General features: G+C 36.4%; 1 protein-coding gene across 1 annotated transcript in view; it reads right to left on the reverse strand.

The window, feature by feature from the left end:
- The window catches only part of KIFAP3 (kinesin-associated protein 3), a 213303-nt gene that overhangs the window by 80104 nt on the left and 113627 nt on the right, over positions 1 to 19572 (reverse strand). Inside the window, exons 14-15 of the mRNA XM_006887460.1 lie at positions 9522 to 9638; positions 6720 to 6805 (exon numbers count right to left, since the gene is read on the reverse strand). Of these exons, the coding sequence (XP_006887522.1) occupies positions 6720 to 6805; positions 9522 to 9638 (203 nt within the window). The remainder of the gene's footprint in view (positions 1 to 6719; positions 6806 to 9521; positions 9639 to 19572) is intronic.

Genomic DNA, 19572 nt, shown 5'->3' on the forward strand with positions numbered 1-19572 from the left:
GGGTGTGTCAGAGGTGGTGCGGTTGGCGCAGGATAGAGCAGGGTTTAGGGCTGTTGTGCATAGGGTCGCTATGAGTCGGAAACGACTCGACAGCACATAACAAGAACAACAACAGCACAACAACATTCCTATATCCACAAGATAATGATGAGAATTCAGGGATGTCAAAACACAACTTTAGCCAAGATATGTCATTAAAATATATTAGGATTTTGTAGAAATATTCTATATTGTGTTTCATTTTTTCCCCATACAGTTTTGGAACACTAATTTTTACAATATGTGTACCCTAGTTTCCTTGTCTTAGATATTAGTACATTCTGTATTTAAAAGAAAACATGCATTGTTTTTATCTTCTTCTCTCGGTTTCTTAGATTATGATCTTATTCAATTTTCATAAATTCTAAAGTGTCAGTGAAAGTCTTATGGTTTGATTTTACCTAGAAAATGCCATCCTTTGTGAAGTCCTATATAATTTTGTTTACTATTTAACCATTAAAACATTATGAAGCATTAACTTGCCCATTATCAGAGCCTGTTCACTATCAGGAAAACTCATTGTCACTGGTTTCTGTCACACCTTGTATCTGATTAACACACTACAGGATAACAGAGAGCTACACAGATCTGCTTTGTGTTCCCACATGACTGATGGAAAACAGATTTTTTTTTTCTTTCTCCTTTAATGTGGCAGTCTTCTAATTGAGACTGTGATATGGTTTATTTAATGAAATTCTTCCTATTAAATTAAAACAAGTGGCTTAGTGGTAAGGAACTGCACTGTCAATCCAAAGGCAAGTGGTTCAAATTCAGCAGCTATTCAATCAGAAAAGATGAATACTCTCCTCTTGTGCAATTTACTGCTTCTGAAAACCTCCTGAAGGGTCAGCTACTGGTTAGTTTTGACACATCAGCACATAACAACATGAGAATAATTTAGCTGCTTATTAACAGTAAGGTGTTTTTGCTGTTGTTAGGTGCCATCAATCTGCTTCTGATTCACAGACACCCTGTGTACAACAGAAGGAAACATTTCCTAGTACTTAACCATCCTCACAATTTTTGCTATGCTTGAGACCATTATTGCAGTCACTTTAAGATGCTGGTTGCAGTTTATAAAATATTTCTCCCAATGATTGATACATACACACACACACACACACACACACACACACACACAAAATAAAGACACATGCACACATAAGAGTTGCTGGATTTATGTATATATTACTTATTTTTCAAATGTTGACTTTTAGTCTTGACTAAGCATATTATAACCAAATTTCAAAGTACAATTATTTCTTCAAACAACCTCTTCTTAAAGCTTAACTAAGAAGACCAGTTTGTGAGATATCATCACGCATATCATGACAAATCACTACAAATAAAAATAGACATGAACTTTATCTAAGCAAAAAATTGTGATCCCTCTCCCCCCTCTACTGTAATACTACTTTAATTCTTCTTTGCTCTTCCTTATTCATTGTTCAGCTTTCATATATATATAAGAAGCAACAGAAAACATCATGGCTTGGAATAGCCAAACCTAAGTCTTTAAACTGATACTGTTATTTTTTAGCTCTTTAAAAAAGTCTTTTTTTAAAAATTATTATTATTTTGTGTGTCTGTGTACCGTCAAATCAGATCTGACTGGTACAGGAGGAGATAGTCCCTCCTTTCCCGGCAGAGCATCTGGTGGATTCAAACCATGCGCCTCTGGGATTGCAGTGCAGCTTCTTGCCACTAGGCCACCAGATCTCCTCTAAAAAAGTCTTTGACAGCATATTTTCCTAATTCAATACATCATGTGATTTCTTGACTGCTGCTTCCATGGATCTTGATTGTGGATTCAAGTAAAATGGAATCTTTGAAAATGTCATTCATTTCCCTATCATGGTGCTTCCAATTGGTCCAACTGTGAGGATTTTGGTTTTCCTGACTGAGTTATAATCCATACTGAAAGCTGAAGTCTTTGATTTTCTTCAGTAATTTCTTCAAGTATTCTTTACTTTGTTTGCTGAAAACACCTCAAATGGTATTCCATCAATTTCCAGAGTCTTACCTTTTTGCCTACGGAGCTCTGGCAGCCAGGTCTCTGCTAACTCGAAGGTGGCACATCTATGGTGGTTTGAATTCACCAGTAGTTCTGCGGGAAAAAGACGGGCAATCTCCACTTGTGTGATTTATACCGTCCCCCAAACTGGAGGGCCAGTTATGAATTGACTGCGACTCGATGGCAATGAGTTTTGTGGTTTTTTCTTTTGTGTTTTTTCTTTTTTCTTTATTTTAGTGCATGTACCGTCAAATCAGATCTGACTGCTACAGGAGGAGACTGACCCTTCTCCAGGAGAGCTTCTGGTGGATTCGAACCATACCGCACACCTCTGGGATTGCAGTGAAGCTTCTTGCGATGGCAATGAGTTTGACATATTTTTTTTAAGTTTTCAATTTTGCTAGTGCCTTCAGTGTAGCTTGGACTGCTTCCTTCAGTGTCACTGGTTCTTGCTTGATAATATGCTAATTCCTAAAATGGTTTGGTGCTGATAAATTCTTTTTGGTATGTAACTCTGCATATTTTCCTTCTTTAGATGTTTTCTGAATCATTCAATATTTTGTCCAGAGAATCCTTCAGTGTTGCAACTTGAGTACTGAATTTGTTCTTCAGTTCTTTCAACATGAGAAATGAGTGTGATGCTCTTTCCTAACTCCAGGTCTCTGTAATTTCATGATCATACTTTGTTTTTTATAGCTTCCGCTTGAAATCTTTGGTTCAGCCCTCTGTTATCAACATTTCTTCCTCTTTCTTTAGTTTCTCTACACTAAAGTAGCTTCTGACATCAATGTGATCTTTGTTTTCTTTCCTGTCTTTTAAATGAACTTCTGTTTTCTTCATGAATGATGAAAGCTTGATGCCATCCCACAACTCATCTAGTCTTTGTTCACTGGTGTTCAATGCATCAAATCTATTCTTGAGATGGGTTTTAAATACAGGAGGGTTGAATACCACTTTTGGGTCAGGGCACAATATCCAATGGACTATACTACCAGAGTTCATTATGGACTCTTCTATATATCTTAGGGAGCTATATATAGCTGGTTTATCAGAAGGTTTACTTAATTGATTCTTCTTTAAAATTCTCATTAGGGTTCTTAAGACTGTAATAATTTAATTCCTTTTGTGATTTTATATTTTAAGCCTGGAAAGGATTCTTCTTTCATGAATGGTAAGCTTAACCAAGGAAAGTAAAGATTGAAAATGAAATAAAAATACTTGCAAAATAAAAAAAAATGAAGGTCAAGCTAATTCAGTGGGAACTGTTTCAGTGCAGTAAGAGCAATGGAATCCAGAATTGTCTTAGACTAAAAGGAGGATGAGAAGTGAGGAAATGAAAACATATAGAAACTTTTCCAAATATCTGGCACTAGAGAGGAGAATGATAAGGCTGTTATTTTTTAGTATTACAGAGTCAGAACCAACCATCTCTGACCCCTCAGCCAGTTTTCAGAGGCAGTAAAGCTCACAGGAGTGGAGTACTCATCTTTCCCCCACAGAGCAGCTCATGGTGGATTCAAACTGTATACCTTGTGCATTGGCAGCACAATTCCTTACTAGCTCTGAAGAGGAGAATGATAGGCAGTATCTGGAAAAGTAAAGTGGCATAGAGTGCAGGGGACTCTAGTTTAAGATAAGGGAGAACTGAGCCCAGATCTTAGAAATAATTGGGAGTAAAATATTTTTACTTTATAACAAATGCTCTTATTTGATACTAAATATTTTTCTAACACTTAGTATTAATATTATGACTAATTAGTAATAATATAATACAGCAGAAGGACTTCTGGTGGCCTAGTGTTAAGAAGCTACACTGCAATCTGAAAGACATGTGGTTCAAATCCACCAGGTACTCTGTAGGAGAAGGATGGGCAATCCTCTCCTGTGCAATTTACTGTCTCTGAAAACCTGCTGGAGGGTCAGCTGTGGGTTGGTTCTGACTCATCAATACACAAGAAAAATGAAATTTTTATAATAAGGCTGTACTAGACTTTAGAAAACTATCACCAACTTAGTGTTCATTATAAACTAAATGTATCCAATACAAAAATCTGAACATATTACCTTTCCTCAAAGAAGTTAATAAAAAACTGATTGGAGACAAATAAACTGACATTTCTCTCTCCCACACTGTCTATGGCAAGAGCATGGCACAAATTCAGAGGTTCTTATGCATTTTAGTATATATAATACTGACTAGTTGCATTAATAAGGATGCATTAGGCAGAATATTAAAAGATCAAGAAGTATTAAAAGATGGAAAGAGTACACAGAGTCATTGTACCAAAAGTAATTGGCAGACACATAAGAATTTCATGAAACAACATATGAACAAGAGCCTGTGGTGATAAATGAAGAAGTTCAAGCTGCTCTGAAAGAATTGGCAAAAAATAAGGTCCCAGGAATGGACGCCACACCAATTGACATATTTCAACTAACAGATGCTGCCCTAGATGTGCTCACCAAATTGTGCCAAGAAATCTGGAGGACAATCACTTAGTCAACTGACTGGAAGAGATCTATATTTGTTCCCATTCCAAAGAAGGGTGACTCAACAGAGTGTGGAAATTATCGAACAATTATAATTAATATCACAGAGAACTGTCAGATGTGCAGACTGGGTTTAGAAGAGGCTGTGGTACTAGGGATATTGTCACTAATGTTAGATGGATCTTGGCTGAAAGCAGAAAGTACCAGAGGAATAGCTATCTGTGTTTCATTGAATATGCAAAGGCATTTGATTGTGTGTTAAACTGTGGCTGACTCTGAGAGGAATGGGAATCACAGAACATCTGATTGTGCTTATGTGAAACTTATACTTGGACCAGGTGGCAGTTGTCAGAACAAAGAAAGGAGACACTACATGGTTCAAAATCGGGAAGGGTGTATGCTATGGATGCATTCCATCTCCATGCTTTTTCAATCTATATGCAGAAAAGATCATCTGGGAGGCTGGGCTGTATGAGGAGGAACGAGGCATCAGGATTGGAGGAAGACTCATCAACAACCTGAGTTATGCAGATGACACAACCCTGCTGGCTGACATTGAAGAGGACTTGAGGTGTTTGCTACAGAAGATAAAGGACTGCAGCCTTCAATATGGATTAAAGCTCAACATCAAGAAAACAAAGATTCTCACCACTGGGCCCATTGGCAGCATAATAATAGACGGTGAGGAGATTAAGATTGTTAACAGCTTTAGTTTGCTTGGCTCCACAATCAACACTGTTGCTACCAATTCATCAAGAGATGAATTGCATTGGGAAAGTCTGCAGTCAGGGACCTTTCCAGAGTACTGAAGAGTAACAATATTACCCTGCAGAGAATGGTGTGCCTGATCCAGACCATAGTCTGGAGAAGAGTGTTGAATATACCATGGACTGCCTGGAAAACAAACAGATTTTTCCTAGAGAGGGTGAAGCCAGCCTGCTCCTAGGAGACAAGGATTCTGAGGCTTCATCTGAAATACTTAGGGCATTTTAAAAGGAGGGATGGGTCCTTGGAGAGGGACATCATGCTTGGAAGCGTGGAGGTAAGGAGAAAGAGAGGGAGACCATTGATGAGATGGATTGATACAGTGACTGGGGTAATGAGAGTAGGTGTGTCAGCAACAGTAAAGTTGGCACAGGCTAGAGCAGGTTTTAGGGCTTTTGCACATAGGGTTGCTTGCTATGTGTCGCAAGAGACCAGATAACACATAACAACAAAAACAGGTTAAAGGAAAAAGTATAAATTCAGTGACAAAGAAGGCATCAAGTAGTCCTAACTTAAGTTATGTTTTTTTTTTTGTTGTTTTACCTTCAAGTCGAAATTGACCCATAACCGACCCTCCTGCAGGTTTTCAGAGGATGTTAATAACAGGAGAGTGGCCATCTCTCTCTTGTGGAACAGCTAGTGGATTTGAACCACATGCCTTTGGTACTGCAGCACAGCTTCTTACTATCTGGCCAACAGAACTTCCTAATTATAGGATATGTGGAAAAACAAAACAGAAATCTAAAATGTCTCATATTAGGTACAGTCCTGGCAGAAGGCCTAACACAGGGTAGAAGACTATGGTTGGCAGTCTAATCTTGCCAGACAAATTTGCAAGTTCAGTGAGTTTTTACTCTAGGATTTGAAGAATTTCTCTGGTCTTATTCCTTTAGTCATAATTCTTTCAAAATCTCTACAGTCATAAATAACAGTAAGATTAATCATCATTCTAAAGCAAGTTGTAAAAAAACCCCACACACCATACAAACCCCTGCACATCTATGTATATAAAAAAAGATCAGATAATGGAAGAAATAGTTGATCTGGCTTATTTTTCAGAAATTAAATTGCAAAATTGAATGGTCATTAGTGTGTGAGCAGAAATTGTTATCTAGCTCTCTACTACAAAATAACTTCTATGCAGACCAAGTAATTCTAAAAGAACAAGTAGAGCCAATGTGAAACTCTGAATATGTAAAAAACCTCTTTTAAAAATTAACAGATACATAAAATTTGAAAGGAAAAGTTTTAAGGTTTAATAGACTAATCTGGTATCATACAATTTCCTGAACTTTATCAAAATATAAATTTATGTTTATATTGAATGCACAGTTCAAAACGAAGCTTACAGTGTTTCCATCTTCCTCAAATAAAACTCATTATAAATGATACAGAAACAATAATTACTTACCGCTATAATATCTAAGGTATTATCACAGACCTTTCGGATTTCGTTGTTTTTATCATGCATCAGATCTATGAGATATGCTGGAGCTTCTGAATAAAAAATGTTAAAGATGAAAACTACTTCTGAGATTGAGAATATTTATTTTTATTAGACAATCCTGCATGTTTATGTTAGCTAGAAATGGAAAACAAGAATATTTATGGGAATTCTACATTTATGATACTATTTTCAAAGAAATTCAAAGGTCACTTTAATTCTTTTAGGCCACTTTGAAAGTGTGTGGCTCTCCAATAATCCTAGGGCATGCATTAGGCACCCAAGTAGAACCTCTGTACTTCTGGGTTGTCCATCTCATGGGTCTGACCTATAATTTCTCCCATCTGTTCCTTTATTTCTTTGTTGTACACGACAGAACTCTTTCAGAGCTCTGCATTAAAAGGCAAATAGCTCTAAGTTGGATATTAGCAACCAGAAGACAGTGTGTATGTTATTGTGGTTTGGGTCAAATCTGACTTGTAGTGACCCTGTAAAACAGAGTGGAACCGTTGAACAGTTTCCTAAGCTTACATTTCATGGAAGCAGAAGGGCAGGCCTTTTATTCTAGGATGTAGTTGGTGAGTTCAAACCATCAACTTTTCTGATAGCAGGTGAATTCTTTAATGAAAGTGCCATCAGGACTTCTTATAGTAAATTACAAATAACATAGAATACAGGAGTAGCAATATTAGGCAGACACATTCTTTTATGTTTTTACAAGAGAGTTGTTAGTTGCTTTTGAGGCAGCTTTGTCTCATAGTAACCTCAAGTGTGTAGAGTAAAAATGCCAACTGCAATTTTTTTCAGAAGTATATTTTCACCTATGTCCTTCAAGGAGCCTCTGAGTGATTTCAAACCATCAACCTTTTAGCTAGTTGCTGAATACTTAACTGCATTATCTGGAGACTTTCAGGTGAGTCTGCTGATAGTCTTGCTTTTCCTTTTGGATGCAATAATCATAAACTACCATTTACTGAGTATCTCTGTGTGTTGTTCTTGTCAGAACTGACTCATAGCTTGTCTCCACTGAGCTTTCTATAAATTGCATAGGAGATTGCCATCTTTGTTGCATGGAGTCACACCTCTCTATCAATTGGTAGTACATCACCTCATCTACTAGGTGACAAAAGGTCCTTTTGAGCATTATGCTGAGTGAAATATCTCAGTCACTAAAGGACAAATACTGTATGGTGCCACTGTTGTAGAATGAGGCTGACATCAGGGTGGGGGTAAGATTGAGAAAAGCTGGATAAATTATGTATACTGCATTGAAGCCGAAGAGGGAGAGAACAGTTTAAAAGTAATATATTTTAGGGCATTATGATTATCATAAGAGTTTGGAATGAGGGTTGCAGAGTGGAGTATACTCGGGGTGGGGGTGCGTGGGGGGACTGTATACCAATGAAGGAGTTTTTTCCTTTTGCTTTTCAAGGAAAAGTGAAACAATGAATGAATGGAAATCCAAAATCTCTGTAAATGTTCACTGAAATTAATTAAAAAAAAAGAATTCATTCTATTACATCTTTAACTACTTACTGTACCAAATCTTAAGACAAAGAACACTGGAAAGAGGTCCACCCTAGTCTTTCCTATCAGGTGCAGTTACTTTTCTTCTTGTATGTACCCTGCAAATTAACTTCTCAATAATAAAAATGTTAATAATAATAAAAAAGAGGCCCTTTTGAGTTGTTACACGTCTTAGTAATGAATATGTCCTTTATATCAATTAATCATATATGGTAGGTTGGGTCTTTACATTAAGATTAGTATTGCTGCCTGTTTAGAGATGCAAAGTCATGTGCTCAGAAGACTAAGCAACTTACCCAAGGTATGGCAGCTAGTTAGGGACAAAAGGTAATTTAAAGTAAGTGTTATTTCATTATAATTATCTTTAGGTTCTACCATGCTATGCTCTTTTAGGTAGGTAGAAGACATTCAGGTGTCAGAACAAATGCCTGAATCTCAGCAAAGAGATTCCCAAGATTTTAAATATTTACCATCTCAATGGTGTCTGAAGTCATGAGAATAGATATATTTCCCCATTAAGAGTGAATATGGTAAGACTAGAAGAGTAGGCACTCTGGTGACACAATCCAAAGGAAGCAGGACCTACCTATTGGTTAAAATCTACAAGCAGCTTCATGGGAGAAAGACAGGCAATCTCTTCCTCTGCAATTTACAGCCTTAGTAACCCAATAGAGAAATAGTATGAGTAGGTTCCAACTTGATGGCAATGTGTGTGTGTGTGTGTGTGTGTGTGATGGGGAGAGAGAGACAGACACAGAAGAAAGGATAGTTCAAAGAACTGAATTAGATTTACATTATAGAGAAAGGATTTCTGACACATCTGTCAAATTTCTTGGGAACTGTAGCTTGACAAGTTAATAAAACTCTGCACTATATTTTATTTGAAGATTCCTGGTTGCACAGGGCTAAAAAACTTGCTGCTACATGAGAGGAAGATGTGGCAGTCTGCTTCTATGAAGATTTACAAGCCTTGAAAACTCTACTGGGCAGCTTGAATCTTTCCTGTAGGTGTTCTATGAGTTGCAATCAACGTGAGGACAGTGAGTTTGGCTTTTATATTTGACCTACCTATTGACTTAAGGTCAACAACTTCTATGGAAAATTAACTTTCTAAATTTATTTCAAAGCTTGATGCATGCTATATTATTTGAGACTCTGCAAGAGGAAAAAACAAACCCCAAAAGATGCATCTTTTCTGAATATGTGAAATGTCATAATTTATTTTAGACACTAAAAGGATACGTGTTTCTTTGATTATGACATCTCTTGTGGCTTGGTGGAAGACCATTTGATAGAAGACATAAATTATCTGACACACAAATTCATCATCTTCTTGTTGAGCTGAAAGGGGAAAAAGAGCTTAAAATAAGAGAATGCTATTTTTATATTTTAAATTAGGAAATTGGGAGAGAAATAAAAGACATAACACATAATCCATTTAAAGCACTTGTTACACATATAACAAAATGTATATAATAAAAAGACATATCTAGGTGTTTTTTCTGAATTACATAATAATGTTAAGTGAAGACATTTCCCAATAATGCATTTTTTAAAGCTTTAAGAAATTTAGTGGTATTTAAGATATTCTGAAATACCAATATTAAAAATATTTTAAAAAGAAAAATTTTATCATTACTGAAGCTAAATTAGATTGCCTGACACAGTCATCAGAAAAGATCAGTTTGTATACAGAAGAAATGAGGGACAAGATTAAGAGATCAATAATAGTTCTGCTCTGTAATTTTTAATTTACATTGTCCCCGAAACAAGCCATTGCTATTTAATCATTTCTGAATTGTGGTGACCACATGTGCTACAGAAGAGAACTGTACATTAAGTTTCCTTGGCTTTAATATTTACTAAAAAAGACTGTAGGCTTTTCTTCTGCAGTGCTACTGGATATGTTTAAGCCACTGGCCTTTAGATTAATAGATAAACTGAAAATCATTTGTGACACTCAGGACTCTAATTTTGTCACTAAGTATGAAGAACCCTATTAACTTCTATGTTCCCAGTGTGAAACAGTAACATATTTTCAACTCCTTCCCCCTCCCTCCCAGTTTGTTCAAGAATAAGAATTTAAGCAATTCTAATTTCTGAAATAAAATCAGGTCCTATTTTGCTTCTATAATGTGGATTTCCCATAAGAATAGGTTCTTTAAAAAAAAACGTTAACACAATTACATTCTTATCTTTGGTTTACTTCATCTGAATTCATTCTAATTATTCTAACTATAAAAAAAGTTCTTATTTTAAACTTAATTATAATAGTTAAAAAATGTTATCTGAAAAAGCCATACAGGCTAACTAATGAATGTGTAATGATACAAAAAGAATCATTTAACAGAACAGCTTTTGTTCACTATTTAATACGTAATGGGAAACGTACACTTACACAATCTAATTTGTGTAAGATACTGGCTTATGGCAAGTTTAGTAACAGCTTTTCATATCAACTCTGGAAATAGTTTGATAAGTTATAAACAGACATATATGCCAACAGAGCACACAAACTGTTTGGTGGAATAAACTTCAGATCCCTTAAAGATTAATCTGAACAGCCACAGCAGCAGGCGCAGAGGACCAGACAGCCAACATGAGATGGAACTGACTGCTACCCCCCACAGACAGAACTAGAGCTACGTTAAGAGCCTTTGCTCAAGTTTGTTGGACAGCTGAGGTGGGGAGAGCCAATACTGGCAGGACTGAGAACTTTGTAACACTGGCTGAAAGCCACAAGGCTCAAAGCTGAGGTGACTGCGAGCCCACTTCAGAAACTGTCCTGACTGAGTTTATTATAACCTTTTGACTTAAAAAAAAAAAAAAAGATTAATCTGCCCAAATGATCTCCTTCCCAAAGTATCACTTTCTCAGACTATTTACAATGAAATTCTCATTCTTTTGGTATATAATGTTCTCTCTAAAAATCAAAGATTTGTATGTACTGTCAAGTTGACTACATCTCATGGTGATCCTAGGAACAATAGCTTTGAACCCTGCCCTATCTTGAACCAATTTCACTGTCTCTGACACACCTGCCTCTATTGCCACAGTCATTATGTCAATTATCTAATCCAGGGTCCTCCTTTTCTGCGCTGACATTCCACATTTCCAAACATGATGTCCTCCTCAAAGGACTGGTCCCCCCTGGAAACATGCCCAAGTATATAAAATGGAGCTTCACAATCTTTGCCTCCAAGGATGCAACTTGGTTTACCCTCTCCAGGAGGCCTGTTAGTTCTCCTGGCAGTCCATGACATGCGTGGTCAATATTCTTCTCCAGTACCACAACTTAAAGGCATCTATTATTTTTCTGTCATCCTTAGACATTATGAGCTCTCAGAGGCATAACAACTGCAAAGATCATGGCATGGAACAGGAATACCTTAGTCTCAAGAGTGATATAACTGCTCTTTAGCATTTTTGAGAGCTTCCAGATTGCAAACTTTCTCAAAGCAAGTCACCTTTTGATTTCCTGACTCCTGGAGCCAAGACTGCTGATTGTGGACCCAAGTAAAATAAAATTGTCAACATCCTCAATCTCCTCTCCATTTATCATGGCTCTGCTTATTGGCCTGGTGGTAAAAATCTTGTTGGTTCTTTTTTTTTTTTTTGATGCTGAGATGTAATCCGTATTGAAGACTGCTGTCCTTGATCTTTTGCAGCAAACACATCAAGTCTTCCTCAGTTTCAGCAAGCAAAGTTGTGTCATCAAGATAACAGAGTTGTTAAATCTTTCTCCAATCCTAATGCACATTCTTCATAGAATCCTGCCTCCCAAATGATCTGCTCCACATATAGATTGAAAAGCTATTGAAAAAGGACACATTTCATGATTTATTTCTTTCTTGATTTTCGAACCATGCAGTTTTTCCTTGTTCTGGTCTGAAAACTGCCTCCTGGTCAAAGCACAAGTTTCACATGAGCACAATCAAGTTTTCTGGGATTACCATTCTTCTCAATGATAGCCACAATTTATTGTGATCTATAAAATTAAATACCTTTGCATAGTCATTAAAAGACAAATGTGTTCCAGTAATTTCTGCTTTCAGCCAAGATCCATCTGACATTGGAAATGATATCCCTAGTGCCACAGCCTCCTCTAAACACTGCTTGTTGTACTTTTGGCAGTTTTCTGTTGATGTACTGTCCCCATCACTTTTGAATAAACTTCAGCAAGATTTTCCTTACATGTAATATTTAGTGCTATTGTCCGACCATTTCCACACTGCTGGAACACCTTTTTGGGGAATGGGAATATATATGGATCTCCTCCAGTCAGTAGGTCAGGTAGCTGTCCTCCAGATTTCTTGGCACAACCCGGTGTGCATGTCCAGAGCTACAACTGTTTGTTGAAATATTTCAATTGGTATTCCCACCAATTCCTGGGGTCTTATTTTTTGCCAATTCTTTCGGAGTGGCTTGAATTTCTTCCTTTATTACCATTGCTTCTTGATTATATGCTATTTCATGAAATTCTTGTATCAGGAAAATTTTTTGGGGTATGGTGACTCTAGCACTTCTTCCATCTTCTGCTGATGCTTCCTGTATCATTTATTAGTCTATCTATACTATCTTTAAGTATTGCAACCCAAGGATTGAATTTGTTTTTCAGTTCCTTCAGCTTATGAAATGCTGAGTGAGTTCATTTCTTTTGATTTTCTAACTCCAGCTATTTACATATTTCATTATAATATTTTGCTTTATCCTTCTGAGCAGCCCTTTTAAATCTTTTTTTTTCTGCTCTTGAACTTCCAGATTTGTTCCTTTTACTTTGGCTTCTCTGTGTTCTAGTGCAATATTCACAGTCTCTTCTGACAGCCATCTCAGTCTTTCTTCTTCCACTGTCTTAGCAACCTTTTGTACTCTTTATAATTGATATTCTTGATATCATCTCACAGGTCATCTGGTTTTCATTCATTAATGTTCAAGGCCTCAAACTTGTTCTTGATATGGTTTTCAAATTCAGGTGGGATAAACTCAAGGTCATATTTGGCTTTGTTTCAATCTTCCTTAGCTGCAATTTCAACTTGCACATGAGTAGTTGATAGTCTGTTCTCCAGTCAGCACCTGCCCTAGGTTTTACAGCTGATTCTGAGCGTCTCCAACAATGTTTGACAACAAAGGAATTGTTTAGCACTGTTGATGGTGTTGTTGGGTAGTTTTTCCTTTGTTGAGTTAGTGGATGTCACAAGATGCCAACTCCATGCCAGCTGCACTTTTTATAGATACTCAACTTCATTAAATCATGTGGGTTGGGTTTTTCCCCTCTTTGAGAAGATATGATTTTAGTTTTGCATGGCTTTCAACTGCCAATATAAAAAAACTCTGCAATCAGTTCTCATTTGTTGCTTTCTATTGAGCTAATTCTGAATCACAGTAACACTAATGGGAGAGTTAAATTGTACCATAGGGCTTTCCATACTGTAATCTCTATGGGAGTAGTCTGTCAAATCATTTCTTTTATGGAATTGCTTCTGGATTAAAAAGCCTACTTTTGGATTAGCAGCCATTATTATGCCATCTGGATTCTTTGCTTATTAGTCATTCTCAGTCTCACTGTTGCAACGGAACCAACTCATAGCTGTCATTCCAGCAGTTTTTTGGAGGAGGTAAATCACATAGGAGGAGAATGTTCATCTTTCTCCAATGGAGGTGTTGATGGATTTGATGGGCTAGAGGTAAGAAGCTGTGCTGCCAACCTGAAAGCGGGTGGACAGAATCTACCAGCTGTTCTGTGGAAGAAAGATGGGCAATCTCCTCCTGTGTGATTTACTGCCTCTGAAATCCTCTAGAGGATCAGCTATGGGTAGGTGTAGACTCAATGGTATATAACAATAACCTTAAGTTAACAGTACAACTCCCTAAGTTCTATGCTATTAGAGTGCCCCTCAGTTATAGGATAAATAGAAATTTAAAGAACGTGACATCACTAGACAGTCTACAAAACAAGGAGGACTGACTAAAAAAGGGAAGGAGACTGACAATGTCTAGGGTTTGTGGGGATAAAAATTGGTATAACCATGGTGGAAACTAGTATATTTCTTGTTTTTATTACTAAATCTAAACATACTATTCAAAACAGCCATTTTTAAAAAATGAGATTTTAATGAAAGTTTATAAAGAACTTGGATTTTCATTCATTCATTGTTGCACATTTTCCTCCCTGCCTCCCTTTCCCCTAGTTAGCTTTTATCTTTGGGAAAAAAAAAAATAAAAATTCTTTCACTGTTACACAGTCTCCTCGACCAGTCCACTTTACTATACAACTCTTATTCTAGACTCCTGTCATGCTGCTAATCCCTAATCATATATTCCTTTTATAGTTCTCTCCGTCGTCTGTTTCAATGTCATGTAATTATTTAGCCCCTCTTTTCTTAGTTTCCCCCTAACCTCCATGTCAGGCCTGTTTTATAACAGTGGCATAATTCAATATTTGTCTTATTGTTACTGAGATATTTCACTCAGCATAATGTCCTCTATGGTCACCCATTTTGTATACTATTTCATGAGGTTTTTGGTTCTCAGTGCGGCACAATTGTATTTCATTGTGTGAATATACCATTCGTTTGTTGATGGGCACTTGGGTTGTTTCCAACTCTTTGCTATTGTGAACAAAGCAGCAATAAACATGGGTGTGCATATATCTGCTTCGGTGTCAGTTCTGGTTTCTTTAGGGTATATTCCCAGTAGTGGAATTTCTGGGTCAAATGGTATTTCTATTTCCAATTTTTGGAGAAAGTGCCATATTGCCTTCCATAGCGGTTGTACCACTCCCACCAACAGTGAATAAGGGTTAAAGTTTCTCCACAACCTCACCAGCATTTGTTGTTTGCTGTTGTGTTGAATTTTGCTATTCTTACTGGGGTGAGATGATATCTCAAAATGGTTTTGATTTGCATCTCTCTTAGAACTACAGATTTTGAGCATTTCTTCATGTGTTTGTTAGCCATCTGAATGTACTCTTTGGTCAAGTGTCTGTTCATATCCTGTGCCCATTTTGCAATTGGGTTGTTATCTTGTTGTGGTGCTCGAGTATTCTATAAATTCTAAATACAAGTCCCTTATCAGACATGTCATTACCAAATATTTTTTCCCAGTCTGTGGCTTTCCTTTTTACCCTGTTGGAGAAGTTTTTTATGTGCATAGGGATTTGATTCTTAGAGGGTCCCATTTATCTACTTCATACTCTCCTGTGTGTAACAAAATAGCCACTCTGAATAATGCAAACAAAACCAAGTCCTAACATTCACCTATAATAGAAGAATACATGGGCATATATTTATAAAGTGACAGATATTAACAAAGTACTACTATTTACAACAACAAAAAAGAATTGCTTAGAAACAGTGAAGAGCAAGAGAAAATCGCTTCTATTTATACAAAGTTTAAAACAAACAAAAAGCATTTAACCTCCAGGGACTATAAGAAAGGAAACAGAATTTTGGAGGAGATGGTAATAACTGGAATGAGTCAGAAGAGAGACTTCTAGAGTGTTAGTAACGTATTCCCTAGATGGGTGGTAGTATGATGGATGAATTCATGCTGAAAATTAATTCAATTATACACTGACAATGTGTGTATTCTTCTTTTATGTATATTAAACTTTTTAAAGTATGTTAAGATAGTATTAAAATATCTTCTTTAGGCTTCTTATCATATTTAACTTCTATATTATTACTGTCTTAAATTTATAAGATACTACAGCTTTAATAAAATACATTTTTGTATGCAGTAGGAACAGTGAGCCTTGGCTCTTTAAGAGTTATAGACAGGTAGGATAATCTGGACCTGTACTGTCCAGTGCTCAAGTCATATGCCACTACAACAAATTGAGATAGTAATCTCAAAGAAAGTTAACTTCACTAAAATAAAACAGAGGAAAATAATAAAGATTTAAGGAGTGTTTGTGGCCTAATGGTAAGAAGTTGTGCTTTTGATCCAAAGGCAGGCAGTTCGAATCCTAGATGCTCCATGGGAGAAAGATAGGCAAATTCCTCCCATGTGGTTTACAGTCTCTGAAAACCGGCTGGAACTATGGATTGGGTCTCACTTGATGGCATATAACAACAACAACAACAACAACAACAAAAAGAAAAACAAGAAAACATTGGCAATGAACACTTGTACATATGGGTGAAAAGGAGTCAGTAAATAGGGAAGGGGGTCATTGCAATCACAGAGGTGGGGGAAGTGGTGAAGAAATAGGAAATGTTCAAAGTGACTTGAAAAGTTGGGTGAAAATAGACATAGATCAATGGTAATTAATTATATAAAATATAAAGTATATGAATGTATGAAAATCAAGGGACATGAATAAAACACAACATATATGAATGATTGTATAAAACACAAAGTATATGCATGAAACATAATGTGTTCAGCACAGAAAAGTAAATGGACAAAGAAATCTTAAAAAATAAAAAGGGCAACCCCAAACAACAAAAAACACAAAGATGGGTTTCTGAATAAAATTTGTAGTGATACAGTAAATTAAAAAAAAAGAAATAAAAAAGGCAACCCTACAAAATATAGTACTAAAATCATACCTACCGATAATAACACTGAATGTTAATAGCTTAAATGCACTAATCATCAGAAAAAGAATAGCAGAATAGATAAGAAAACCTGACTCATCAATATGCTGTCTACAAGAGACATACAAGGACAAAAATAGACAAAAAACAGAGTGGAAAAAATATATACATCAAGCAAATGGCAATCAAAAGAGCAGGAATGGCAATATTACTAACTGATAAAATAGACTTCAAGACAAAAAGTAGCATAAGAGATGTTGTTATTGATTGCCTTCAAGTCAAGCACAACTCATAGTGACCTTGTGAACAAAATGCTGGAAACTCCTCTACAACTATCAATAAATATTAAAGTTCAAAGAGTTTCCAGAAGCAAGTTGTTTAGGAAGTGGCTGCCACTCCTGCTTCTAAACCTGTCATGGAATGTTATTGGTTGAGCTGCTCAGCGATCCTACCTGAACCAGTCTCACTAATTCTGACACAACAACTCCCATTGCCCCAGTCACTGCATCAATCCATCTCATCTGGGGTCTTCCTCTCCTTCGCTGTCCGTTCACCCTTCTGAGCATGATGTTCTTCTCCTGGCCATGTGCCCAAAGTAAGTGAGGTGGAGCTTCAAAATCCTAGCCTCCAAGGAGAGACCTGTTTTCACCCTCTCCAAGACAGACCAGCAAATTACTATGATTAAAGAATTAATTGAACAAGAAGCCATAACCACAATAGATATCTAGGCACCCAGTGACAAAACCTGAAAACACACAAAATTTCAGTGGTACAGAAAAAAGAAATAGATAATTTCACAATAATATTAAAAACACTTAATATAAACTACATGGGTTAAAGAACAGAAGTAGTGGAAAGAAATTTTTTTAAAAAAGAAGAACAAATATGGTGTTAACCTCAAAGTAGACTTTTTTAACACACTATAGTTAGTCCCTCTGCTCTTCAGCAACCTTAACTGCAGATAGATATGTGGTCTTGCAAATCAGCTTGGTCTTATATAAGTTGTAGGACTAGGAAAAGAGAAAGAGTGTTTTCCACACTAAGCAGAAAGACTTGAGGTGAACAAGGCTTGGGGCAGCAAGACCCTGGTGGTGGAGAGACTGTGGCACTGCTGTGGAGAAACAGTGAAAAGGTATGACCTGAGGCTTCTTGTATTTGTGCTGGCCACAGTTAAAGGTTTGGCTGTTCTTCCAGGATGTTTGAAGGAGAAGCTGACTTATAACTGCTCTAAGGCAAACCTTGCTGGATGATTTGGAATTGATTGCTGAACTGAAACCAGATCCCAGAATAATTTAGAAACTGTGCCTTGGAACTTGGGCTAAAATCTGGATTTGTGTTGGTTGCCTCCCTCAATCTACAACTTTCTTCCCTAATAAACTCTGTTATTGCTAGCACAACTGTGAGTCAATAATGAATAAACAAATCTCTTGCTGTTGGTGCAGCTCTAGAGGCACCATGGGGCTGGGCTACAGGCTCTTTTACTGCTCTGCCACAGTGAGGGCTGGGTTATTCTTATTTCGTCTGACCCTTTCGGAGAGATGGTCACAACCCTGTGACTCCATGTCCTGTTTTCACCTCTCAACTAAACAATACGATTAATATATTTCATTCTATATAAAGACTGTTCCACCGAACAAAAGCTCAATATACTTCGCTGACATTGCACATGGAACATACCAAACAAGCCTCAATAAATGAAAAACCTAAAATACTCAAAGCATCCCATTAGATCCAAGTATTATAAATCAGAAATTGATAGGAAGATCAAGGAATAAAATTTTAGAAACTAAGAGAATGCTTAAAAGCATTTGGCAAAGTTAATTTCAACTTATTGCAACCTTTCATTCAAATAAGATCAGAGCAGAAATAAAAACAAGAGAAAGAACAAACAAGGTTAGAAGTTGATTCTTTGAGAGGTTTGATAAAATTGCCAAGTGACTAGTAAACCAAGTAAAGGAGAAAACATAAATAACATGAATAAGAAATGAAATGGGTGACCACCAAACAGAACCAATGAAAAGAATAACAATAGATCATTAAAAATTGCCAGAAAAAAAAATTCTATTTAAACCACTTCAGAATATAGGAAAAGATGGAAACGTCTCGAATTCAATCTACAAAGCAAGCATAACTCTGGTTACCAGGGATGGAAAAAAAAGGGAAAAAAAAATAAGGGAGTAAAAATCATTAAATCTACAACAAAAAAAGAAATTAAAAATTTAAGTTCTAAGTCACAAATACAGTGTTTAATAGTCATACGTGTTAGTACAGACACAGAGCAGTTTCATCATTACCTAACTGGACATTGAGAAGTATGTGATTTTTAAAAATCAGATTCCAAGTGAACTTTTTTGCTTAGAAATCAAAATATTTTAAAAAAAGATTGTAATACAAAACTCAAGGAAAAGAATGAATGATAGAATGTTAGTTGTTTAAGACTGGTGGGAAAAAGGCAGTATCTGTAAAATTGGTTCTGAATTGCTTTGTAAAATTGTTACTGATCGTACTCTATCCAATCACAGCAAAAGACATTTAATTAATTTTCTGAACTATGTAATTTAAATTGTTCTAAGATGATTAAGTATGGATTGAGGCTCAATGTCAAGAAGACAAAGATTCTCACCACTGGACCAATTGGCAGCATCAGGATGGATGGTTAAGAGATTGAGATTGTTAACAACTTTGTTAACAACTTTAGTCTGCTTGGCTCCATGGTCAACACTCTTGGCACCAGTAACCAGGAAACAAAAAAA

Source organism: Elephantulus edwardii, unplaced genomic scaffold, assembly GCF_000299155.1.
Source record: "Elephantulus edwardii isolate Elephantulus edwardi_28Jun2011 unplaced genomic scaffold, EleEdw1.0 scaffold00057, whole genome shotgun sequence".
In the NCBI taxonomy this organism is placed as follows: domain Eukaryota; kingdom Metazoa; phylum Chordata; class Mammalia; order Macroscelidea; family Macroscelididae; genus Elephantulus; species Elephantulus edwardii.